The sequence below is a fragment of the Aethalodelphis obliquidens genome, unplaced genomic scaffold, assembly GCF_003676395.1.
Source record: "Aethalodelphis obliquidens isolate GAN/ISIS:26980383/991018 unplaced genomic scaffold, ASM367639v1 scaffold53, whole genome shotgun sequence".
NCBI classification, from domain to species: Eukaryota; Metazoa; Chordata; class Mammalia; order Artiodactyla; family Delphinidae; genus Aethalodelphis; species Aethalodelphis obliquidens.
Window position 1 is genome coordinate 9,130,295 of NW_020837997.1, and position 25,969 is coordinate 9,156,263.

Below are 25,969 nucleotides of genomic sequence, written 5' to 3' on the forward strand. Positions count from 1 at the left end.
GTTGTGGCGCATGGGCTTAGTTGCTCCGCGGCATGTGAGATCTTCCCAGACCAGGGCTCGAACCCGTGTCCCCTGCATTGGCAGGCGGATTCTTAACCACTGTGCCACCAGGGAAGTCCATCCCCCTATATTCTTTTAGATACAGATTTTGATTTAAATTGGATCTGTAAATTATTTTCTTGGAGGGGGAGGGGTGGCCCTTAGACAACACTCCGTTTTCTTATCCAGAAATGAGGCATATTTATTTATTTATTCAAATCCTATTTTATGTCCCCTTAAAAAGTACTATAGTTTTTTTAAAGATATGGGTCAGAGCTATTGCTGTTAAAATTTTTCCTCTGTATTTTATTTTATTTCACTGTGTAGATATGATGATGCTATTCTGAAAAAAGTCTCTGTCTTATGCTGATTTTTGAAAAGGGGATGCACATACATGGTTAAAACAATCCAAACAGATAAAAAAGGATTACCAGGTCCTGTGCCTTCTTTGAGGGATATTTCCTGAGAGATCATTCACATCTGTGAATGTGTATATGCTAATTTGTGTGGCTGTAGTCTACTCCCCTTTTAAAATGCAAATGATAGCACTCTATTTACACTATTCTTCACTTAATTCTTTTTGTGTAATAATATGTAACTTGGCGATTTTGTCATCTCTGTACCTGTGGATTTAACTCATTGTTTTCTAAAAAGGTCACAGAACCCCACTGAATATTTTTCCATTATTATATTTATGTTAGAAAACAGTTATTTTATTTTAATTTATTTTTAATGGAAGTATAGTTGATTTACAATGTTGTGTTCCTTTCCGCTGTACGGCACAGTGATTCAGTTAAACATATATATATATTCTTTTTCATATTCTTTTCCATTATGGTTTATCACAGGGTATTGAATATTGTTCCTTGTGCTATACAGTAGGACCTTGTTGTTTACCCATTCTCTATCTAATAGCTTGCAACTCCTAACCCCAAACTCCCACTCTATCCCTCCCCCTTGCCAACCACATGTCTGTTCTCTATGTCTGTGAGCCTGGGAAACAGTTTTCTCTCAATTATAATTTTTATGTATATATTTTTCCATCTAGATTTGGGTAACTGTCACTCTGAGCCAGTAGAAAAGAGTCCCGGACATTGCAACAATGAAAGGAAATGTTTCTGAGAAATAAAAATATTTTACATGAGTTTCATCCCGTCTTTCATCTCTCTTGAAAACTACATTGGGAGGAGGGAAGGAGGCGGAACGAGAGGCAAACACCACAGTGTTAATCCTTTTAGATTTAGTTGGCAGTACTTCCTTAATATTTTTATCTTATTCGGGTACAAATAGTTCGTCTCGGAAGCTTATCCATCTCCTAAGCGTTTTATTTGTCAGGTCCGGTCACAATCTAAATTCTCTCTGAAACTGGTTAAGATGAAGCCTCAGTTTGGACGATGACCCCAGTAGCATCAGAAACCAGGGAAGCCCAACACTCCAAAATTCTCATGGGTTGCAGCTCAGCCATGCTGCACGTTTCAGAAAGTGTGGTTTCAAGTGTAGGTGCAACATGGGATCATGGAATGGGTCTGAGGATTCACAATCCATATCTACATCTATTGATAATGGAATGCCATTCAGCTATAAAAAAAGATGAAGCACTAATTCATGCTACAAGATGGATGAACCTTGAAAACTAGTATGCTAAGTAGTGAGAGTCACAAGGTCACATAACATATGATCCTACTTACAGGAAATGTCCAGGATAGGCAAATCTGTATAGACAGAAAGTAGATTAGCCGTTGCCAGGGGTTGAGGGGAGGGAGACTGAAAAGCGATTGCTTCATGGGTATGGAGTTTCTGTTCGGGGTGATGAAAAAAAATTTGGAACAAGATAGTGGTAAAAGTTGCACAACAGTGTACTGAATGTCACTGAATTGTACACTTTAAGATGGTTTCAATGGTAAATTCTATGTTATGTGTATTTTACCATAATAAGAAAAAGCAACCAAAAACGAGAGCCCAGTGTATTTGAATAAGGGTCAGAAATGAAGACTTTACGAATAACAGAGCTATGTGGAAGTGTTGAAATAAACCCCCATGAGACCAGGATGGGTAGACACCAAGCTGTGTAAGTACAGGATGTCTGTTTTCTTATACCAATTTCACACCCTGCCTTTATATCCTCAAAGTTCCCCCAGAGGAAAAATAAAACCCGGGAAAACACATGAGAATATTACGAATTACTATAACTTGTCAATGCAAATCATATGTGAGTGGTATCAGAGGAGAAAGAAAAGAGAGACAGAGAAAAAGGAAAATTTGAAATATTTGAATTGATGAGGCATTTTTGGAGAAAGTAGAGGTCTCCCTGTTTCTTGGGGGAAAAATTAATTTAGGGTGATTCCAGGTTGTGCTCCAATGATTATCTTTGAGAATACTTCTTTTTACACCCATGGGAGGCTATTTGTGCAGCGTATAATTTCCTAGAAGTGAGACCAGTGGGAAAAAGCCTCAATGCAATTTACATGTTGAAAGTCTTTGCCAAATCTCCCCCCTGCCACACCCCTTAGTTGAACTCATTTATACCAGTGTTGATGAGAACGGATTCTCACAAATCTTCACATTGTGTTGCCCATTTTCCTGACAGTTGGCAAACTCAGTGAAGATGACATGGGCATACCTCTAACTATGAAGAAGGCTGAACATCCTTTTATATATTTGAATACCTTTAGTATTCCTTCTTTTTTTCTTTTCAGTGGGTCTGTTTCTGTGAGCTGCCTATTCATGTCCTTTGCCATTTTTATTTTGGCAAATAAGAGTTTGCGCTTTTTTTCTCACTGAAAAAATTAGTATTATGTATTATATATTATGTAAAATGTTATAATGCATGCCCTTTATCTGTCACTTAAGTTGCATATATTTTTCTCACTTTTAAAAATCTGACGTTCAACTTTATGCATGGATTTTTTTTTTACTATTCAAATAACTTAATTTTTTCATAGCCAGATTTGTTGTGTTTAGATTTTATTTTATTTTATTTATTTAAATTTTATTTTTGGCTGCGTTGGGTCTTCGTTGCTGCGCGTGGGCTTTCTCTAGTTGTGGGGAGCGGGGGCTACTCTTTGTTGCAGTGCACGGGCTTCTCATTGCAGTGGCTTCTCTTGTTGCAGAGCACGGGCTTTAGGTATGCGGGCTTCAGTAGTTGCAGCACTCGAGCTCAGTAGTTGCGGCACTCGAGCTCAGTAGTTGCGGTGCACAGGCTTAGTTGCTCCGCGGCATATGGGATCTTCCCGGACCAGGGCTCGAACCCGTGTCCCCTGCATTGGCAGGTGGATTTTTAACCACTGTGCCACCAGGGAAGTCCCTATTTTTAGATTTGGGATTTGCATCTTGCTTAAAGAGATTTTCCTTACTTTGCAATTATAAAACAAAATTTCCAAATTGCAGAGTCTTATGGTTTCATTTTTGAATGGCTATGGAATTCATCAAATACATTTTTAGTAGCATGGAGATATTCTTGTACCTTCTCTCCTTGGACATGCGAATACTGTGATCTTGATGACTAGACTTCCTAGCATTGAACCGTCTTTGCCCTCCTGGCCCACGGTCCACTTAATCCTGGTATAGGTGTTGTGTTCTTTCAATCTTCAGCCTGATTCTGTTGGTAAATTCTCACTGCTGTGTTTTCGCCCTGTTGTTCACAAATGAAATCAGTTTGCAGTCCCCCCCCCCACTCCTAAATGTAATGTATTAAAGCAGGTTTCCATGACAACACAGGAGTCAGGATTTACATTTGGTTTCCTGCTTTAATGTAACGGAAAACTGCTAGATTGAGGGAGATTGTCCCAGAGGGACCGGCTAAAGGAAGACCCCAGTAGGGTGGTGGTGGGCCTCCCTTAGCCCTCCTTGATGGACAACAAAAGTAGAGTATTTGGTGTTTATATTCATGAACGATGAAAAGATCTCTCTCATTACATCATGCCTTCAAAGTATGGTGTGCTTAAATGTCAGACCAAAGCCAATCTAAGAGAAACACAAAGCCAAACAAAAAGTCCCAAATGGTTTTTCAAAACTTTTAAAACTTTTAATTTTGACATGATGTCAGACTTCCAGAAAAGCTGCACGAATAGTACAATCAATCCTTATATGCACACTTTTAGCCAGATTTACCAATTTTATCACGCTTTCTATCACATCTGCTTTGTTCCGTCTCTGTCTCATTTTTGTTTTCTGAACCGTTTGAGAGTAAGTTGCAGATATTATACTCCTTAACCCCTGCGTACTTCATTCAGTGTGTATTTCCTAAAGCCGGGGACATTCTGTTACGTCACTTCAGTACAATGATCAAAATTAATATTGATACAATACCAGTGTCAGATTGACACACCCTTTTCAGTCTTCCCCAATTGCTCCAGTAATATCTCTTATTACAGAAGAAAATCCAAGAGCAACTTTGATCATTTAGTTAAGCCAGCTCTCTCCTCCATGAAGCTTCTATTTTTCCTTTCTTTTATTATTGACAAACGTCCTGCAGCGAGACACTTGCAGACCGCGGAAATACCCTGTTACTTTTCAGACTTCCAACCATCACTTAGCATTCGTGGCTGGCTCTTACCAGAACCAATTATTTTGGAGATTAGCAAATGGTGATTTTCTACTTCCATTCTATTGATTTTAATAAAAGGCAGAGGTTGACTTTCAACTTTTAGATGATTGTATTTTTTGGGGGGGGGCAAGATGGTTTACAAAAGAAACAATGAGTTTTTTTCGGGAAGTGGGTGTGTCTTCATTTGCATCCAGCAAGTCACAACTACAATGATTCTCTTGACTTTATCCCCAACATGGAAGTCTTGCGTCCTGAAAGATTTCCAGAGAGCATCACGTCCCCTGGAATTTCAGCAAATGCCACTGGCCTGGAATTGTTGGTGGCTTTTGGGGGCCCCTGTGGATCAGAGGGAAGCCCCTCAAAGAAGGGGAACAACATTGATCAGACCCACAATTCTTGGTACTCTGGGACTGCAGTTGCCTCTTGTCTGTTCTCTGTGGGTCCATTCTTGCCCCATTGTCCACAGTGAGATATTATTGGAAAGAAAATCTGATTGTGTTAACCTTTCGGTGTAAACCCTCTAATGCAACATTTCAGGATAAAGGTGGTGGTGGGGACAGCCCTTCACATGGCATATCAAGAGTCTACCCTGTCTAGCTCAGTCTCCCCTCTTTTCTTTCTGTGTTCCAGCTACAATGCCTGGTTCAGTTGTGAGAACACCAACCTGTCCTCCTCTGGGCCTTTGCACATGCTGTTCCCTCTACCTGGAACACTTCCCTGCTGCTTCCCTGGGCTGGTTTCTCCTCAACCTCAGATTTCAGTTCAAAAATCACTTCTTCGGAGGATCCTTCAGTGTCTCCCCACCCCACCTTGTAACACATCTGACGTATAATTAACGCCCTTCTCCCCCACTGGATTGTGAGGTCTACAAGGAAATGGATGGTGTGTATTTTGCTCCCTGCAAATCCCCATTACTTACTGCATGTTGATTCTTCCATTCAACAAATATTTATTAAGCAATGGATATGTCAGGCACCGGGTATAAAATTGTGAACAAGACAGACAAGATTTCTGCCTTCCTGGGGTGGGGCGAAGACACAGGTAGGGATACTGGCGTGCTGTCAAGAACAGGGAGGGGAACAAAGGGAGGAAGGGCTGGGGAGCGTTTGCAAAGTGTGGTCAGGGAAGGCTCATTGGGACAGAGAGGTGAAGCCAGACACTGGAGGGACAGGAAAGCAGGAATAGGTTTGAGTTAAAAGGACAGTGGGCCCACCTCCTGGCAAATTAATATTTGTTTAATAGACGAGAGAAAGAACGAACGCCCTCAGACAAGAGTTGTGCTGGGTGCTTTGTCATACTTTATTTCTCCTGCAACTCCCCAAATCTGACGCGCAGGTACTGTTCACATGCATCATACAGGTGAGGCTGATCCAGAGAGAGGACTCTGGGTCTGCAGTGTTGAAAAACTGCGTGTGTCCATTTGTGTCATATCCAAGATCTCCACCGCCCGGTTTGCACTTTTGCGAGGTTCTGCACGTTCTCCAAGGGGTCATTTCTCCAACTTGAACCAAAGACCGCGCGGAGGGGCCCAGGCCACCAGTACATTGAGCGCACGGGGCGCGCGTGCACGTGGCTGTCCCCAGGGGCCTGCGCTGGGCTGGGGAGTACTCGGGGTAGGACAGGGCGCCCGCGAGGACTAGACTTGCTGGCGGGACTGGGACGAGGGGGAGACGAGCACAACATTTAAGGGAGTAACAAAAAAACCGAGTAACCTAGATAAACAATATTTTAATGCAATATTTTTAAAAAATCAAAATGAATTTTCCAAAGTCCCATGATGAACAAAATAGCAAAACGTTAAACACAGGATCCGTCTCGCTGGGTCGGGCATCTGGGGCGCCCCCAGGCTCTGAGACGGGAGTCACGGGGCTGGAAGGGGCGCTCCGCCTGGGCAGGGATCTGTGGCGCCCCCTCGGCTAGGGCGCGCCGGGGGCCTCCAGCGCGGGGCCCAGGACAGGGACGCTGGCGGGTGGGGCGGGGCGGCGCCTCCCCCCTGTCGGTCCTCCCTCTACCCCTCTCGGGCCTCTCCCGGGCGCCGAGTCCCTTCCGAATCCGGATCCGCGCCGCCTTTTCCCGCGGCCCGCACGGGGCCCAGCTGACGGGCCGCGTTGTTTACGGGCCGAGCAGCCCTCGCTCCCGCCGCCCGCTCGCCACCCGCCTGCCCAGGTGCCCGCCCGCCTGTCCGCGCGTCCGTTTGTCCGCGCGTCCGAAGATCTGAGCCCCCGAGCGCTCGGGGCCGAGAGCCAGGAGGCAGGGGCGCAGCGCCGGGCTCGGGGCCCTGAGATCGCGGGACGGGGCCCGGGCCGCGGTGGCCCGGAGTCGGGGCCGCCTCCACCGGGCCGCGTTGCCGGATTTGCAGCGGCGGAGGCCGCGCGCCCCTCCTGGGGCTGTTTCAAGGACCCTCCCGGGCGGAGGCTGCGGCCCCTGGGCCGCCCGCGTGGAAGAGAAGGACGCGCGGCCCCCAGCGCCTCTCGGGCGGCTGCTTTGGAGCATGCACCCCTCGGGCCGGCGCCGCGCGCTCTGATCCATCCGGACCCCGCGCTCCCGTAGCCATGGGCGCCGGGGGCGGGCGGGGGGCGGCGGCCGTGCCACTGCTGGTGGCCGTTGCCGCGCTGCTGGTGGGCGCCGCGGGCCACCTGTACCCTGGAGAGGGTGAGTCTGGGGGTCCGGGAGTGGGCGGGGACCAGCGCGGTGGGGAGGGGACCCTTTGCCAAAATGGAACCCCTGCTGTGGACTGAGAGCCCTCCTCCGTGGGAGGGCGGGTGGCCGGGACTGTAGCTCCAGCCTCGCGGGGGGCGGGAAGCCGCTGACCTTGGCCTTTGCCCGCCTGGGCTCGCGGCTCCACGCTCCGCGTGCAGGCCCCGGGCTGGAGGAACCTTGCCCTAGTGCTCGCCCCTCCACGGGCGCCTCCCCCGAGCGTTCCTCGGACCTGTGCCGTGCCTGGACCTCCCCGAGCCCAACTGGCTCCGGAGACGGGACACGCGTCCTGAGTCGCCTCCGAGATGTGGGGTTATTGGACACTCTCGGACAGCCAAGTTCCTGGGGCACAGACGGTTTGGAGCCAGAGTCGAGGGTGACGGACTGGGGAGGGGGTCCCTCGAGGGTCCCTGCTGGTAGGTGACGCTGCCCGGGGCGGGGAACTGTAGAATCCACCCGCCTCTTCCTCGTATCTAGACCCATGGCTACCCCGACTTCAGGTCCATGTTTACACTCTTGGGTTCTGTTTCCAGATATCCGGAGGCAAACTCTAGCGCCTTGGCAACAGCGCAGTTGTAGTAGCAGAGGTAGTGTCGGCTTTAATGATTATTGTAGTTAGTGTCACCAAATGCCACGGACTGGTCGGTCTTATCTCTCTGGACCTTTTTTTTTTTTGAGATTTTTTTTGATGTGCACCATTTTGAAGTCTGTATTGAATTTGTTACAATGTTGCTTCTGTTTCACGTTTTGGTTTTTTGGCCGCTAGGCATGTGGGATATTAGCTCCCCGACCAGGGATCGAACCCTCACCCACTGCATTGGAAGGGGTAGTCTTAACCAGTGGACCGCCAGGGAAGTCCCTCTTTCTGGACCTTTGCGGCGGCTTCTTGAGGCTGATACCGTTGTTGGTCCATTTCGTAGGGAGTAAACTGAGGCTCAGGAAGGACACATAACTCACTTGCCCCAAAGTCAGTGCCAGAGGGAAAAACGAACCTCTCCAGTGGTGCCAGGGCCCAAGGCTCTGGACTGCTGCCCACGGCCCATGTCCTCCCTAATAACCTTCCTCCTCTGCCCTTTTACCTGTCAGCTCCGGGAGGTCTCTAACCTGTGGTCATTCCAGCCCCCAAAGCCTCCCTCCTGAGTGTCCCTGTGCTGGCAGCCACCAGGGGCAAATCCCAGCATCCTTCTTGGGCTTCACAGCAGGTCTTCCCGGCTGCAGGTCAAGGACGGAAGAATCGTTTAAGAGAATGTAGCTGGGGTTTCCCACTATGATGGCTCAGGCCCTGCTTTCAAAATATCTGTTGGGTTACTTCTTCAGATTTCGCCATAAAAGGAGATCAGTCATGAGGAGGAAGGGGTCAAGGAGGGAAGAAACTGAAGTTCCTGAGCTCCCTGACAGTGAGCGAGGGGCGTGAGAAAGCACACGCAGGCTCTGGAGTTGACAGACCGGGTTTGCTGAGCCCCTTTGCCAGTTAGGCACTGTCTCCAAGCACCCTGGTATACAGTGGGTGCTTCATGAAGGAGGGTGGCAAGTGGTTTAGGGTCTTGTTAAAAAAGTCCGAGACCAGTTGTTAGGCTTTGCGTATGTGTGCGTGGGCTCACCCCCGTATGTTTCCTTGCTTCTCTGTTCCTGGTAGCTTTGGTAATTAACGGTGGATTTGTGCCTGGGCTTTCAGGGGTCTGTAGATGGATTTTTCCGCTTCTTACTTGTGTACAGTTTCCACAGGGGCAGAGGTTTACGTTTCTTTCGTTCACTGCTACATTTCCAGAGCCTAGAGCAGTCCCTGGCACCTAGTAGGTATTTGATAAATATTTGTTCTAGATTCAACTCCTATCCTTCCTGTCCTCCCCAGGAGTAGTCCAAGTCACAGCTGCTTTATTCTCCAAATAACTCCTAACTAACGAGAATATAAGCAAACACTCAGCGGGTGCGGTTCTATACACTTTGCATAGGTAATCTCGGTTAATCCTCACCACGGTGCTGGGAGGTAAGGCTTATTGTCCTTTTGGAAGGTGAGGAACTTTGGCGAGATGGCAGAGCTGTGATTAGAACCCCAGTCTGTGAATAAAAGGTTTCTTAATAAAAGGTTCTTCTTTGGAGTCTGAACCTCCCCACCCCCGTGGTAAAGGTTAACAAAATACTACTGAAGAGATGACATGTGATGCCCTTTGGAGGTTTAGGGAGGGGCGTGAAACTTTACAGATGGCTTATCTCCAACAGCAACCAATATGGCATCTTGGCTGGGGTGGGTGAGGGTGGGGTAGAGGGAAATCAATGGGATTTTTAAGGACTGAGGACTCAGAGATGTCACATGGTGTGTGCCGTCCCACTTCGTCCCCCCATGGAGTCTCTGTGGCTTGGCTGACCTGGGCAATGGCTTTCCCCTCCATTTCTCCTCGGGTTGATCCGCTCCGGCCCGAGATGACCCGGGGCATTGCAAAGTCAGAGAATGAAGGCAAAGTGGGATTAATTACAGTGAAAACCCACAGAGTTTCGGCGGGGGTGGAGGGGTGGGCAGTGAGTTGTATAGCTGAGGTGTGAGATGCTGCTTTCAGATCCCACCGGATGTTTCTCCTGTGTGTTCTCTTGTGTGCTCCGGGACCCTTAGAGCAGAACTTCCGCTCACCGGGTCACCTCCCTGGGGTTCTTCCCAGGCTTTGCTTCCCTCCTGGTGACCCACCCCTCGCCCTTGCCCCACTTACTCATAGAGGTCATTGGGGTGAGCCCCCTGGGGTCCCCACCTCACTCCACTCCATCGTTGACTTCCTTTCTTTTTTGATTAGAGCGGAACCTCTTGACTTCTCTGCTCTCGACATATGGGGTTGGAGAGCTCTTGGTTGCAGGGGGCTGTCCTGTGTATTTTAAGATGTTGAGCGCCATCCCTCATCTCTAGACGCCAGTAGCAATTCCCCTCTCCAAGTCATGACCACCAAAAGTGTCTCCAGACATTGCCAACTGTCCTAAGAATCACTGCATTTGGGGAGATAACTTTTTCCTTCTCTAGGACACTTACCCACCTGGGTCCCCTGCTCTCTCCCCTCTGTTTGTTCAGGGGTCTCCATCTACCCAGGAGCCTTTCTGTTTTCAGCCCATAAACGCTCAATACTCCCCTGGGCCCAATTACTCACCACTTACCTCTCGCCTTCCCCTGCCAAGCCTCCCCTCCAATGGGTCCCCACCGCCCTCGCTCTCTCACCTTTCACCCACTGCTCTGCCCACGGCATCTGGCTTGTGTCTCCATCGCTTTGCCCATGGTGCGAGAGAAGGTCATCCCTCACCTCCCAATTGTAGCCTCACCCCAGCTGACTTCTCTGGGTTTTGCCTCCCACTGGAAGGCACCGTCTCCTGGTGAGTTTTCACCTGTGTCTGACTTCTCCCATCCTCTTTCTTCCTTTCCTCTGCTCCTTTCCTAGACTAAGATATTAGACCCTTCTTCCTAGAGGGCCATTCTCTACCCTTGACTCTCTCTGTCTCACTCAGTTTTTAATTTATATATGGTCAAAGCCTTTATCTAGAACAGGGGCCAAATCCTGCCCACCCACGCCAGTTTTGTTGTAAATAAAGTTTTACTGGCACACAGCCATGCCCATTCGCTCATGCACCCTCTGTGGCCGCTTTTGTGCTCCACAGGCAGAGCTGAATAGTTGTGAGCGCGTGGCTCCCAACAATATTTACACTTGGGCCCTTTCCAAAGTTTGCCAACTCCTGATTTAGAACAAACTCCTTGAGAATCATGATGACATACCTCATAGCTTGTGTGGTCCCTGATACAACTTTGAATGAATCAAGTTAAATGAAGCGCCCGGGGATGCTGTGTTTTCCCCTTTACGGAGCAAGCTGTATTAAAGAAATTTATACCATGTGCTGTGCTGAATGTAGGGGTTCCGATGGTGAGAAAATAACAGTGATGTTCCCTCCTTGTGTGTGTGTTTGTGTGTGTACGATCTTTGGATTTATTTGTTTAAACAGTCTTCTTGGCATTGAACGAGGATTCCGTGCTCCTGGCCCTGTCTCTAGTACCAAAAGAAAGTGGTATCTGCTGAGATGTTCTCTTGAGACCCGCCCTTATGTTAATTTCTATTAAGAACACATCGGGGTGGCTTGGGTTATGTTTTGCAACTTAAAAACCATATTTATGGGACTTCCCTGGTGGTCTAGTGGTTAAGACTTCCCCTTCCAATGCAGGGCATGCGGGTTCGATCCCTGGTAGGGGAGCTAAGGTCCCACATGCCTCCCGGCCAAAAAAGCAAAACATAAAACAGAAGCAATATTGTAAAAAATTCAGTAAAGGCTTTAAAAATGGTCCACGTCAAAAAAAATCTTAAAAAAGCCGTATTTATGATTTTCAAATTAAAATAATAACAGGTAGTGCATTCTCATTGCAAAAAAAATTATGAAAGTATAGAGAGGAAAAAACCAGAGTCCCCCTTTGTCCCTAAAACCATTGCATTTCTGTCCTGGGAAATGACCATGCTATCAGTTTGGTGTATATCTTCATTTATTTATTAAAAAAAAATTTTTTTTAATATAAGTACTGGCCAATGAATTTTTTTCCTTTTTTTTTAAAGTTTATTTTTTCTTGTGTGACTTTTTAAAAAAATAAATTTGTTTATTTTTATTTCATTTATTTTTGGCTGTGTTGGGTCTTTGTTGCTGCGCACGGGCTTTCTCTAGTTGCGGCCAGCGGGGGCTACTCTTTGTCGCAGTGTGCGGGCCTCTCATTGTGGTGGTTTCTTTTGTTGTGGAACACGGGCTCCAGGCACGCGAGCTTCAGTAGTTGTGGCACGTGGGCTCAGTAGTTGTGGCTCTCGGGCTCTAGAGCGCAGGCTCAGTAGCTGTGGCGCACGGGCTTAGTTGCTCCGCGGGATGTGGGATCTTCCCAGACCAGGGCTCGAACCCGTGTCCCCTGTATTGGCAGGCGGATCCTTAACCACTGCGCCCACCAGGGAAGCCCGGTGCGTATCTTTAAACATTTTTATTTTTAAAATGGTCATACAGTAAAACTGACTTTTTTTTTTGGTGCACAGTTTTTGCATTTTAGCCCCCGCATAGAGTTGTGTGACTGTCCCCACAGTCGGGATACAGAAGTGTCCCATCCATCACCACCCAGACTCCTTCCGGCCATCCCTTTATCATTATGCCATCCCTACCTCAAACCCCTGGCAACACTGATCCTTCTCCATCCCTATAGTTTTCTCTAGACTTTAAAAAGTATCTTACGTTTGTCTTTCTCTTTCTGACTTACTTCACTAAGTATGACAATCTGTAGATCCCTCCATGTCGCTGCAAATGGCATTATTTTGTCCTTTTTTATGGCTGAATAATATTCCATTGTATATATGTACAACATCTTCTTTATCCATTCCTCTGTCGATGGACATTTAGGTTGCTTCCATGTCCTGGCTATTGTAAATAGTGTTGCAATGAACATTGGGGTACATGTATCTTTTCAAATTATGGTTTTCTCTGGATATGTGCCCAGGAGTGGGATTGCTGGATCATATGGTAACTCTATTTTTAGTTTTCTGAGGAACCTCCATACTGTTCTCCATAGTGGCTGCACCAATTTACATTCCCACCAACAGTGTAGGAGGGTTCCTTTTTCTCCATACCCTCTCCAGCATTTATTGTTTGTAGATTTTTTGATGATGGCCATTCTAAGTGGTGTGAGGTGATACCTCTAAAAAAATGGTACAAATGAACCTATTTGCAAAACAGAAATAGAGTCCCAGATGCAGAAAACAAACTTATGGTTACCAAGGGGGAAGTAGGGGAGGGATAAATTGGGATTGACATATACACACTACTATATATAAAATAGATAGCTAAGAATAACTTCCTGTATAGCACAGGGAACTCTACTCAATACTCTGTAATGACCTGTATGGGAACAGAATCTAAAAAAGAGTGGATATATGTATATGTATAACCCATTCATTTTGCTGTAGAGCAGAAATTAACACAATACTGTAAATCAACTATACCCCAGTAAAAATTAACTTAAAATATTTTTTAAAGTATCTTATAATTGGATCAATCTTCTTAAAATTGAAAACCTAAGTACTCATAAGATTCTCATGATTCCTGGATTCCATATTTGTGAATTCCCCTATTCACTAAAATTTATTTGTAACTCCAAAATAAATAGCGCTTTAATGGTTATTCCTGGACATGCACCAAGTGGCAAAAAATTGGAATCATCCGACATGCATGTTCCAGCTCAGATCAAACAAGGTGACATCTTGCCTTCCTGTTGCATCTCTCCCCTTGTGAATTCATAAATCCCCAAGGATAAAAACAAATGTCCTTTAAAAAAATTTTTTTAATTGAAGTATAGCTGGTTTACAATTTTGTGTTAGTTTTTGGTGTACAGCAAAGTAATTCAGTTATATGTATGTGTATATATTCTTTATCAGATTCTTTCCCATTATAAATTATTGCAAGATATTGAATATAGTTCCCTGAGCTATACAGTAGGTCCCTGTTGTTTATGTATTTTATATATAGTGATGTGTATCTGTTAATCCCAAACTCTTAGTTTATCCCACCCCCTTCCCTTTGGTAATCATCACTTTGTTTTTGATGTCTGTGAGTCAGTTTCTGTTTTGTATATAAGTTCATTTGTATCATTTTTTAAGATTCCACATATAAGCGATATCCCATGATATTTGTCTTTGACTTACTTCACTGAGTATGATAATCTCTAGGTCCATCCATGTTTCTGCAAATGGCATTATTTCATTCTTTTTTTATGGCCGAGTAATATATTCCATTGTGTATAGGTACCACCTCTTCTTTACCCATTCATCTGTCGATGGACATTTAGGTTGTTTCCATGTCTTGGCTACTGTAAATAGTGCTGCAATGAACATTGGGGTGCATTTATCAGAGTTTTCTCCAGGTATATGCCCAGGAGTGGGATTGCTGGGTCATATGGTAGTTCTATTTTTAATTTTTCAAGGAACCTCCACACTGTTTTCCATAGTGGCTGCACCAATTTACATTCCCACCAACAGTGTAGGAAGGTTCCCCAAAAATGTCCTTTTTTGTGATGTATTTAGTGCCATGTTTTTCACGCTTTCTTGTGCTTTTTGTTGGTGATTTTGTGGTTTACCATGGTCTGCATGAATAGTTCTGAAGCGCTGTCTAGGGTCCCAAGTACTAGAAGGCTGTGACGTACCTGCCGGAGAAAATACATCTGCTGGATAAGCTTTTCTCAGGCGTGAACTGTATAGTGTTTAGTGAATCAACAATGTATATTAAATAAGGTGTTTTTAAACAGAAACGCACATACAACAAGGTTATGGTATTGATGGAGTTGCAAATGAGTATTCTTGAGAACACTTTGTTCCATAAACAAAGAGAATCTGCTGTAGGTGGTTTCCTATCACTGGGGTTTAAAATTTGTGAAACTGTGTTTGTCAGCATCCGTGTAGAATTCTTTTTGAATGCATCCGCCCTTTTTGTTGTATTTTCATCTGGGCGCAAATCCTTGGTTACCTCTCGGAAAGTTCATGAGATGGCACAAAACCCCTGGTCTGTGTCTTGAGGAGGGGTCTCCCGTGTTCTGCTGACCCTGGTGCCAGGGAGCGCCCCAGTGGCTTTCAGGGGTTTAGAAACATACTTCGTTTACTGGCAGAGCGAGGTTTGCCGTTCTGTGTTGCCCAGCGCAGACTGGATATCAGTGCCAGTTGGAGTTCACGGCAGACGGATGAGGATTAAAATTTGATGTCAAATCTGAGTTTTTCTTTCAGTTCCTTAAGGGTGTGGTGTCCCGTCAGGTTTATATGTTAGCTTCTGTTTTGTGTTCAGGAAGAGCAGCCTGTTACCAGGAGGTTCTCGCTTCTCTCCTATGCCTTTGTGGTAATGTGGAAAACATAGGTACTTTCCAAAAACTGTGTTTGTTAACGGTGCGGAAAAAGGTAGTGGTTGGACACAAAGGGATAGAGGGCAGGGCTCCACCTGTTTTCTGATGGCCTTTCTTGATTTCTTGTGGCTAATCTGTTTTCAAAGATGTATCCTGTTTCCTTACAGAAGATCAGAAAAGGGGTGAATTCTCACTGAGGTGTTCCTTCCTAATTATATCCAGTTACATTGTATCGAAGACATCTGCTACTTTTTTGTTCTTGCAAGACTTCTCTTGGTTTTCTTTCTGGTGTCTTCTGTGGGCAGTATCCATCCTTATTTGTACACACGAGGAGGTAGGACTCCTGAAATGTCATGGAAGCCCCTTATCATCTTGTGGTTGGATGTGTGATGTCCTTGGGATTACAGAACTATGGAACTGACTGGAGGAATTAGCCTAGATGTTCCAGAGCTTTCAGACAGGCTTGTAGAAGGTGTTGGTGTCAGTATGACTATGCGTCTTTGGTCCCCTCTCTGGTTCCCTGGCCTTAAATATTGTGCTCGCCAGAGGCACGCCCCCCTTCCATCCTTTTCTCCTCCTGGTTTTATCACCTACTCTCATCCCTTCTGCCAGCATCCGCCCCTTTTCCCAAGCTCCAGATCCACATCTTCCCAGTGCCCTCTGGACCCACATCTGGGAGCATCCCAGAGCCCCTACGGACTCAACATGCCCCAACCTGAGCCTGTTGTCCTTGCCACCCTAAACTGGTCCTATCCGGTCCTCTCCAGGTTCACTAAGAGAGGGCCCTCACTTCTTCCCCCTCTCTTCCACCTCCCTGGGGACCAAGTCCCCTTGATGCTAATCCCTTGTACCCACCCCCAGAATAGGCCCCCTAGGCCATGCCGTAGATGTGGTCCCAGAGTGCCTCGTCCAGTACCTTCTCTTCCCTGCTGCCAGAGAGAGTTTTCTGCTTCCTGCTTTGGTCCTTCTATAGCTGCCAGCTCAATCCATACCCCTGGCAGTGGAGCCTGGCCTCAGCTGTGTGGTGCGCCATCTCACTTCGCCAGGCTCATGACTGCAGTTCCTTGGGGCTCCCTCTTCTTCCATGTGCTTGCATTTGCTTCCTGTGCCCCAAGCACCCTTCTTCCCCCTTTTCACCCATGGATGCCTGCTTGCTCCTTATGGAACCGGGTCAGAGGCCTCCTTCCTCCCCTCTCTGGCTTCATCACCCACCCCATCACCCACCTTCATCTCCTTCCCTTTCAGTACAGACTGGGTATATCTGTCTGGGTCCCCATAGACATTGGTCTGCACATTGGAGGTGCATTCTACTGAAACACTGAGTGCATGGGAAATGAAACCATACTCCTATGTATGGGTTGGAGGAGGAATTGATACATGTTTGTCCAAAGCAGGAAGCAAAGTCTAGCCCAGAGGGGGCAGGTCCTGGAGAGGATAGGATGGCTTGAAGTTAGGAGCAAAAGGTTTGGCTGAAAAAGAACTGCTATGGTCTGAATGGCCACCTCCCTCCTCCCCATTCATGGGTTGCAACCTTAACCCCCAACCTTAAGAGAGAGAGCTCTTAGAAGGTAATTAAGGTTAAACGAGGTCATAAGAGGACGGCCCTAAACTGATAGGACTGGTGACCTTAAAAGAAGAAGGAGACAGAGAAAGATCTCTCCCTTTCTGCACGCATTCACCAAGGAAAGACCACGTGAGGACACAGTGAGAAGTCGGCCGTCTGCAAGCCAGGAAGAGAGCTCTCAGCAGAAATTGACCATGCTAGCTACCTTGATCTTGGACTTCCAGCCTCAGAGCTGTGAGAAATAAATGTCTGCTGTTTAACCCCACCAGTCTATGGCCTCTGGTTATTGGAGCCCAAGCTGACCAAGACAAGAACTGAGGTCAGAAGTGGCTCTGAAACACAGCATCTAGGAACTCAGGTAGACTAAATGGGTGTGGGTCTAGCTTTCTTTGAAATTCGTGGGGGCCAGTCCACCGTGCTTATGCTGTTCCCTCTAGCAACAGTCAACAGCCCCAAAGAAGGCATCTGATGGCATTGATCCCGGGGCAAAGTGCTCAGAGGAATGGGTGGGGCAGAAGAATGGGAGCTGGAAAGAGCCCCTGCTGGAGAGGTGGCCCAGGTTGGGTAGACAGTACGTCTGTCCTACTTGAGGCCCTATCATATCCTTGGGGACCTTGTTTAAAATGCAGATTCTTGGGCCTGGCTCCCAGAGATATTGATTCATTTGGTCTAGAGCTGGGCCTAGGGATCTGCATTTTAACATACACCTGCCGCCCCAGGTGATTCTGATGCTGTCGGTCCACAGAACACACTTTGAGGACCCCTGTGTGATGGCTAAGGGCACAGGTGCTGGTGCCCTGGGGACCTATGTGATGGACTGAATGGTGTCCCCCCCCCGCCCCCCGCCAAATTAACGTGTTGAAGTCCTAACCCTAACACCTCAGAATGTGACCATCTTTGGAGATAGGGTCTTTAAAGAGGTAATCAAGGCAAAAATGAGATAATTAGGGTGGCCTCTAATAAGACTGATGTCCTTATAAGAGGAGATTAGGACACAGACACACACAGAGGGACGACCGTGTGAGGACACAAGGAGAAGACAGCCATCTACAAGCCAAGGAGAGAGGCCTTAGAAGGGATCAATCCTGCTGACACCTTGTTCTTAGACTTCTAGCCTCCAGAATTGGGAGAAAATAAATTGATCTTGTTTAAGCCACCTGGACTGTGGTCCTTTGTTAGGGCGGCCCCAGTGGACTCATATACTGGGTTTAAATCCCAGGTCTGTCTCCTCCTTGCTTTGTGACCTTGAGGAGGACATGTTCCTCTCTGAGCCTCAATTTCTTTCCTCTTCTAGAAAATCTATCTGGGCGGCAGTTTGCCTGTTGCCTGCACCCTCGGGATATTTACTGCCCTTCCGTTTCCAGCAATTTGCAACAGAATCCATCTCACACGCTCTGGCTGAAGTCAATTTTTATTTTTTAATTTTGGCTGTAACCCATGGCATGTGGGATCTTAGTTCCCCGACCAAGGATCGAACCCGTGCCCCCTGCACTGGGAGCGCAGAGTCTTAACCACTGAACCACCAGGGGATTTCTTGGCTGAAGTCAATTTTAAAGAGCCAGTCTTTCAGGCAGGTGGAGAATCTTAAGGGTATCTGGTACCTCGGTGTGCCCAAGTTCTAATTTATGAAGGGAATAAATCTGGGAATTGGTTCCATGTATCTTAGAGTGGAGAACTAATATATACACGTGGCCAGACCCCAGTTCTCATCTGTTCTTCATACCTTTCATCATGCGATCGTCATCATTTACAGGTGAGGAAACTGAGGCACACAGAAATTGAGTTTATGGCTCAGGATTATACAGCTGACAGGTGCCCGTGCTGGAATGGGAAGCCAGATCTGTTGGGTTTCTGGCATGCCCTGAAACGGGTATGGGTGGTGGCCTGACACCTGAACCCAAGGCTTGTTGGCTGGCATGCCTGAATTTTGGAACAAGCCCTGTTAAGACTGGAAGTAATGCAGGGAGGAACGTGTGGCCCCAGATGCGTCACCAGGGAGCATTTGAAGAACGTCGAGACTAAGGAATGAGTACATTCAGGCTTGGAAGCAGAAAGTATAACTCTAGCATTGTAAAGGAGTTTCAGAATCTTCTAGATACGTCTCTCCCAGATCCTTAGTACCTCTTTGCTGTTTTCATGGTAGAGAGAAAACCAGGGGAGAGGGGACACTTTCCAAGATGGCTCTCATGTCAGTCTTCTCTCCTTCTGGAAAAGTTTTAGATTCTTCTGGCCGAGGGGGGACTTCTAGACCAGCACTGTCCAACAGAACGGTCTGCTTTGATGGAAATGGTCTATAGCTATGCCATCCAATATGGCGGCCACCATCTACATGGTGCTCTTGAAATTATGGCCAGGGCAGCTAAATTTTTACTTTTATTTAACTTTAATTCATTTAAATGTAAAAAATGTGAATGTAAAGTCTTATTTAACATTAGTTGATTGAAATGTCAAGAAAAATCAATGCTTGATTCTGTTATTGAACAACTCTTTTGCTTGCAACAACTTGGGGATACCAAGAACCTACCTTTTCAGTGATTCGTTTTGTGAAATCTGCATATACAGATTGAGTATTTCTGATAAAAATGTAGCATCTGAATTGAGACCTGGTGCAAGTGTATAAAACATGTGGCGTTGGGGAGGCATAGCGTGAAAAAAATCCCATAGATTTTTTTTTGTGTGTTGCTTACATGCTGAAGTGAAGTTTGGGGATACATTGGGTTAAATTAAGAATATTTAATTTCACTGTTTCTTTTTTACCTTTATAGAGAAAATTTTAAATTCTGTGTGGCTCGCATCATGTTTCTATTGGATAAGGCTGCTCTAGGCCCTACACACCCTTGTGACCTACAGCGACAGGCTACAGCTCTTGACCTTCCAGTGAAGTAGGCAGAACTTATTGCACTGTTTGTGTAGGTTTTAGTTCTGGTGTTACCTCCTCCGGGAAGCCCTCCTTGATTGTCCTGGACTTAGTCAAATAGCTCATTTTCATTATCTCTTCTAGCCCCTGAAGCTGTCCTTGAATAACTGAGATCTCCTCCTCAGTTATACTTTCAGTTGATTTGGGTAGTTAATAGCAACTAGTAGTCTGTGAGATCCAGGGCAGACTCTGTCTTGTTCCTTTTATTTATTTATTTTAACATCTTTATTGGAGTATAATTGCTTTACAATGTTGTGTTAGTTTCTGCTGTATAACAAAGTGAATCAGCTCTATGTATACACGTATCTCCCTATCCTATTGTCCTATCCCTCTTGTCCTATTCCTTGAAGCACTTCCAGTCCTTGGAACAGCAGAAACAGGTCCTCAGCAGATAGTTGCTGAAGGAGTGAACGAAAGAAACTGTCTTTAACAAGCTTCCTCCAGGTTGTCACTGCATGAACATTATTTCATTGTTTCCTTATTTAAGTCAGATTCACCTGCTTCTTAATTTGGTATGTTTTTAAAGAACAAAGACGGAGAAACTGTAACATAGTTCAAGCATAAACTTTGCATTTCATTGCTGGGTTGAAATCCTAGCATTACCCCTTAAAACTCAGCCTGTGTGAGTTTGATCCGCTCATCACAAAAATGGGCATGGACCACATTTCGTTTATCCGCCTCCTCTGGGATTATTCTGAGAATTCATCAAGAGAACGTACCTGCCAGAACATGGCCAAGTGCTTTACGTGGGAATTGTTATTAGCTGTCACCAGGACCCCCCATCCTCCCCCGGTCCTCATGGCCCTTCCCTTCCTGTGTGTAGAGTGCTGATTAACCAGGTGTCACTTACTGAGGACCTGAAGCATCTTTCAGTTCCCACCCAGAGGTATTAAAAGCCAGTACGAGGTCTGACATCTACTGCTGGCACCATCTCTAACATCCTCTGGGTATTTTCTGTTCACGCAGTGAATTGCTCTATTGTCTTAGACTAATAGGGACACGTACAGCTTTAATGAGTTGAGTTAGAGTCATTGGAGATTTAAAAGAAAAAAGCCGTTCTTTGTTGTCCACTACAGTTATAGTTGTTTAATTTTTTAATAACAACTTTATTGAGATCGAATTCAATACCATACAATTCACCCATTTAAAGTTTAAATGTAGTGGTTCTTAGTACATTCACAGAGTTGGGCCACCATCACTACAATCAATTTTAGAACATTTTCATCACCCCCCAGAGAAATCACATACTCCTTAGCTGTCACTCCTCATTTTCCCCTCTCAAAGCCCCTTGAAACCACTAATCTACTTTCTAGGGATTTGCCTATTCTGGACATTTCATGTAAATGGAATCATGCCACATGTGGTTTTTTGTGACGGGCTTCTTTCACTGAGCCTGATGTTTTCAAGGTTCATCCCTGTTGTAGCAGGTGTCAGCGCTTCTCCCCTGTTATTGCTGAATTATCTTCCTTTGTATGGACATGCCACATTTTGTTTATTCATTTGTCAGTTCATGGACATTTGGCTTGTTTCCACTTTTTGTCTATCACGAATAATGATGCTCTGGGCATTTGTACACACATTTCTGTGTGGACCTATGTTTTCATTCCTCTTGGGTATCTACCTGGGAGTGAAGTTGCTGGGTTATATGGTAACTCTTTGCTTAACCTTTTGAGGGACTGCTAGTCTATTTTCCACAACAGCAGCTGTACCATTTTCCATTCCCACCAGTAATGTAGGAGGGTTCTGATTTCTCCACATCCTCGTTAACACTTGTTATTGTCTGTCTTTTTAATTTTAGCCATCCTGGTAGGAGTGAAGTGGTATCATTGTGGTTTGGATTTACATCTCCTGGATGTCCAACAGCCGGTTAATCTTTGAATGCATATTCGTATCTGATTTTGGTTCTGACACAACTTGGGGAGGATGGTGGGCTGGTGTTCTTTGTACCTGTATCAATTTCACAATTTCGTGTGTGTGCGTGTGTAAAACATAGAGTGTGAGGCTCAGGCTTGAGAAGCCCGGACCTGTGGCTGAATCTAAGCTGTATACTGCCAGATATAATACAGGACACCAAGTTAAATTTGAATTTAACATAAACGATGAGTAATTTTTAAGGATAAGTATGTCTCAAACATTGCATGGGATATACTTATCCTAAAACGTACTTGCTGCTCATCTGAAATTCATAGTTAACTGGGCGTCCTGCATTTTTATTTGCCAAGTCTGGCAACCCTGAATGTTACTGGTGGGTCGTCTGTCCTTGACTGACTGGCTTTGCCTCCTAGAGATCCAGTTTTCCCTTCTGTGGGGTGCGGATGAAGCTTGTTGGGAGGTGTCAGTGGCGTGGTACCTGTCCAGACCTCTGTATGTAGATGCTGTTGATGTGACTGAAGCTGGGAGCCTCAGCCTTGGGTGGCATGAGTGTGTGGGGCTGGAACTGCCATCCTGGTCCCCTTGAAGCTGCCTCCCAATTTCTGAGTGAGTGAGCGTATGTGTGTGTGTTTGCGTTTTGGCAAGGAGAGGCTGTCTGAAGAATTCAGTTCTACTGAATGTTAACTCCAATATAAGGAACACAGGAGGAGGGAAAGATCCAAATAAGTATATGGAGGAAAGGAAATCAGAGAAGGCTTCCTGGAGGAGGTGACATTTGAACTGGATCTTGAAGGATGATGAGCTGGATTTCAAAATAGGGAGCTAAGGTATAAAGGACTTTGACAGTCAGAGGGGCTAGGGCTACCCTGTTTAGTCCAGTAGCCACTAGCTACATGTGTCTATTTCTGTTTACACTATCTAAAGTAAAATCAAATATTCAGTTCCTCAGCCTTATATCAGTCGCATTTCAAGGGCTAGACAGCCACAAATGGCTGGTGGCTTCCATAATGGCCAGTGCATATGTAGAACATCTCTATCATTGCAGAAGTTCTGTTGGACTTTGTTGGACTAAGGCAAGGGTCACCAAACTACCACCCCAGGGGGAAACACCAACCCACAGCCTGCTTTTATAATAAAGTTTTATTGGAACACGGCCATATCCACTCACTGTCTCTGGCTGCTTTTGAGCTATAATGGCGGAGTGGAGTAGTCTAAACAGAGACTGACTGCAAAGCTGAACATATTCACTATCTGAGCCCTTATAGAAAATATTTTCCCACCCTGGTCTAGGGGAATGAAGGCACGGAGCCTAGAGGTGACACCGTGATATGTTTGGGAGAAATGAACAGCAACAAAATAGCTGACATTAATTGAGCACGTACTGTGTGCCAGCCACTGCTTGGGTGCCTGCATTATTTCACTTATTCCTCTTCATAGGTCATGTTATAGGGAAGGCTTGGGAAGGCCCCCTTGGAATTGGAGAGTAGTGGGCAGGCCTGTTTCACATGGTGCAGGGGGTGGTGGGGCAGAACCTTGAGGGCCGCGAGAGGAAAGTGCAGGGTCATGGGGAGACATAGAGGGTGTCCGAGCAAGGGAGGGACCACCTGCAGGAGAATGGGTGTGCAGGGTGTTTGTGCAGGGGAGATCAGAGTCTCTGGGAAGCCCTTGCCACACCCAGGTAAAAGGTAATTAGACCTTGGCTGCCTGCCAGGAGGGCGGGTTGGGAAGGAGTGTTAGGAAAGTGGGAGAATTGACAAAACAAAGTCAGCTCTCCTTGCCCCATTTCTGGTTTTTTTTTTTTTTTTTCTTTTTGCGGTACGCGGGTCTCTCACTGTTGTGGCCTCTCCCGCTGTGGAGCACAGGCTCCGGACGCGCAGGCTCAGCGGCCATGGCTCACGGGCCCAGCCGCTCCGCGGCATGTGGGATCTTCCCGAACTGGGGCACGAACCCGCGTTCCCTGCATCGGCAGGCGGACTCTCAACCACTGCGCCACCAGGGAAGCCCTCCTTGCCCCATTTCTGATGTGGGCACCTTTATCCCCATAAATCCATTTCCTGAAGATCTTCCACACCAACTCACTGGGGACGGCTCCCCTTTCCCCTTCCACACCTGCTGCATTACTCAATCCCCTGTAATCCCAATGTCTTCACTGCATCATATTTGATGCGATGCTTTTAAGGCTTCTAATGGGTCCTGCCAAAGGAATGATGATGATGATGATTTGCCTTTCAGGAGTAATTACTTAGGCACAGACACCTTACAGAGAAAGCCACTGAACTGGGCTGGCTGTAGAATTTACAGGGTGCAGTGCAGAATGAAACCTTGGGACCCCTCACTCAAAAATAATTAAGGATTTCAAGACGGAAGCGCAGTAAGCCAAGGGCAGGGCCCTTCTGAGCGGGCGTGGCACCCAGGTCACATGCTCATGTGGCTGGCCCTGCCACTAATTCTTATAAACCATCCGGGGGGTGTTTGTTCACCTGTCTTGCTCTCTGCTTGTTTGCGCTTCTAGTGTGCCCCGGCATGGATATCCGGAATAACCTCACCCGGCTGCACGAGCTGGCCAACTGCTCGGTCATCGAAGGACATTTGCAGATCCTATTGATGTTCAAAACGAGACCTGAGGACTTCCGAGACCTCAGTTTCCCCAAGCTCATCATGATCACTGATTACTTGCTGCTCTTCCGGGTCTATGGGCTGGAGAGCCTGAAGGACCTGTTCCCCAACCTCACGGTCATCCGGGGCTCCCGCCTCTTCTTTAACTACGCGCTGGTCATCTTCGAGATGGTTCACCTGAAGGAGCTTGGCCTCTACAACTTGATGAACATTACCCGGGGCTCCGTTCGCATCGAGAAGAACAATGAACTCTGCTACCTGGCCACTATCGACTGGTCTCGCATCCTGGATTCCGTGGAGGATAATTACATCGTGCTGAACAAAGACGACAATGAGGAGTGTGGGGACATTTGTCCAGGCGCTGCGAAGGGCAAGACCAACTGCCCTGCCACCGTCATCAACGGGCAATTTGTGGAGCGGTGTTGGACGCACAGCCACTGCCAGAAAGGTACGTTGAGGTTTTGGGGGGTTCTAAGTCATTTCTCGTGGCTTGTTCATTAGAAAGAAGCTGGAGACATTCACTAGCTCAGGTGGTGGCAAACCGTTTTTGCAAAGACTCAGATGTTAAATACTTTAAACTTTGAGGTCTGGATGGTCTCTGTTGCAACCACTCAGCCCTGCCATTGGAGAGGGAAAGCAGCCACCCTGCAAGGAGGCGCAATAAACAAGTGGGCGTGGCGGTGTTTCAATAAAACTTTATTTACAAAACCAAGTGTCGGGCCGGATTTTGCCAACTCCTGAGCTAGATGGTTGAATGTTCCTCTTGTTTGAGAGACCAGATGAGAATGGGCTTTACTGTCAAAAACAACACAAAACAAAAGCAAATGTATTTCTTACCTGATTCCAGAAGTATGACTGCTTGGGGTAGACATTTGGAAAAAGAACTGTGTAAAGGATAAAAGCAAAACATCCTTATTTCACAGTTTTGGGGGGATACTTCCTGCTAGTGGCTCCGTTGTGTCTGAATTTAGTTAAGTTTCTCTGTCGTTGGGCATTTAGATTATTTCTAGTTTCCACAAAGAGGGATGAACGTTTTGGTGTCGAAGCTTTATCGAACATTTTTTTTTTTTCCTTCGGGTTTTGCTCTTCCAGAAGTGAAATTTCTGGGTCAAAGTTTCTTGATACCGATTGCCAAATGGCTTTCCGGAAACGTACCAACGGGCACTCCTCCTAGCAATGGCTGAGAGGGAACACCTTGGCTAGCTTTGAGTGTTGTTTGAAAAATCTTTCATAATTTACTGGAAGGAGGAGCTGGTGTGTTGTCATTGTTTCTATTTGCATTTCTTTGATTGCTATCAGGGTTGAACCTTTTAAAACATGTTTATTTATCATTTGGGTTTTCTCTTCCTGTTCATATCCTTTATCCATTTATCTTTTAGTACCTTAGTGGTTTTTGAAGTATTAATCTGCATGTTGTTTTCATAGCGAAGACTGTTAACTCTTTGCCAGTTATGTTTTCAGGTGTTTCTGTTCAGGTGTTTTTGACGAATATACGCTGGCTGTCAGTTGCCAGAGAAGCTTAAAATGTTTATGGAGTTCAGAGCTGGGTTTGTGCATGCCTCTCATTATTTTATGCTTAGGAAGTCCCTTTCTATCCATAAAATGAACGTATTTTTCCTCCAAATTTTCTATAACTTTAATTATTATCATTAAAAAAATTTTTGTCCTGGGCATTTGGGACCTGTTTGTGCGCATGATTCAAAAGGGTATCCATTTCCCCCCAAATAACTAGTTGGCGTCTCAACCCCAGGTATTGCAGAAATTTACCTGTTCGTCATCAATTTGGGGTCGTTTCTGGGTATCCATAAATATGTCTGCCCTTTCTTGCACCGGGGCTGTTACTTTCCTAAT

The 25,969-nt window shown here is 46.1% G+C and overlaps 1 protein-coding gene across 4 annotated transcripts in view; it reads left to right on the forward strand.

The window, feature by feature from the left end:
• Positions 1-6,695: 6,695 nt before the first annotated feature.
• Positions 6,696-25,969, forward strand: part of INSR (insulin receptor) — a 130,344-nt gene continuing 111,070 nt past the window's right edge. For 3 of the 4 annotated variants that reach the window (XM_027085722.1, XM_027085724.1, XM_027085725.1), the window contains exons 1-2: positions 6,697-7,237; positions 24,015-24,566. In XM_027085722.1, coding sequence (XP_026941523.1) covers positions 7,138-7,237; positions 24,015-24,566 — 652 coding nt within the window. In that variant the 5' untranslated portion in view covers positions 6,697-7,137. Of the gene's footprint in view, positions 7,238-24,014; positions 24,567-25,969 lie in introns of all 4 variants that reach the window. The other variant, XM_027085723.1, reaches the window with a different exon arrangement.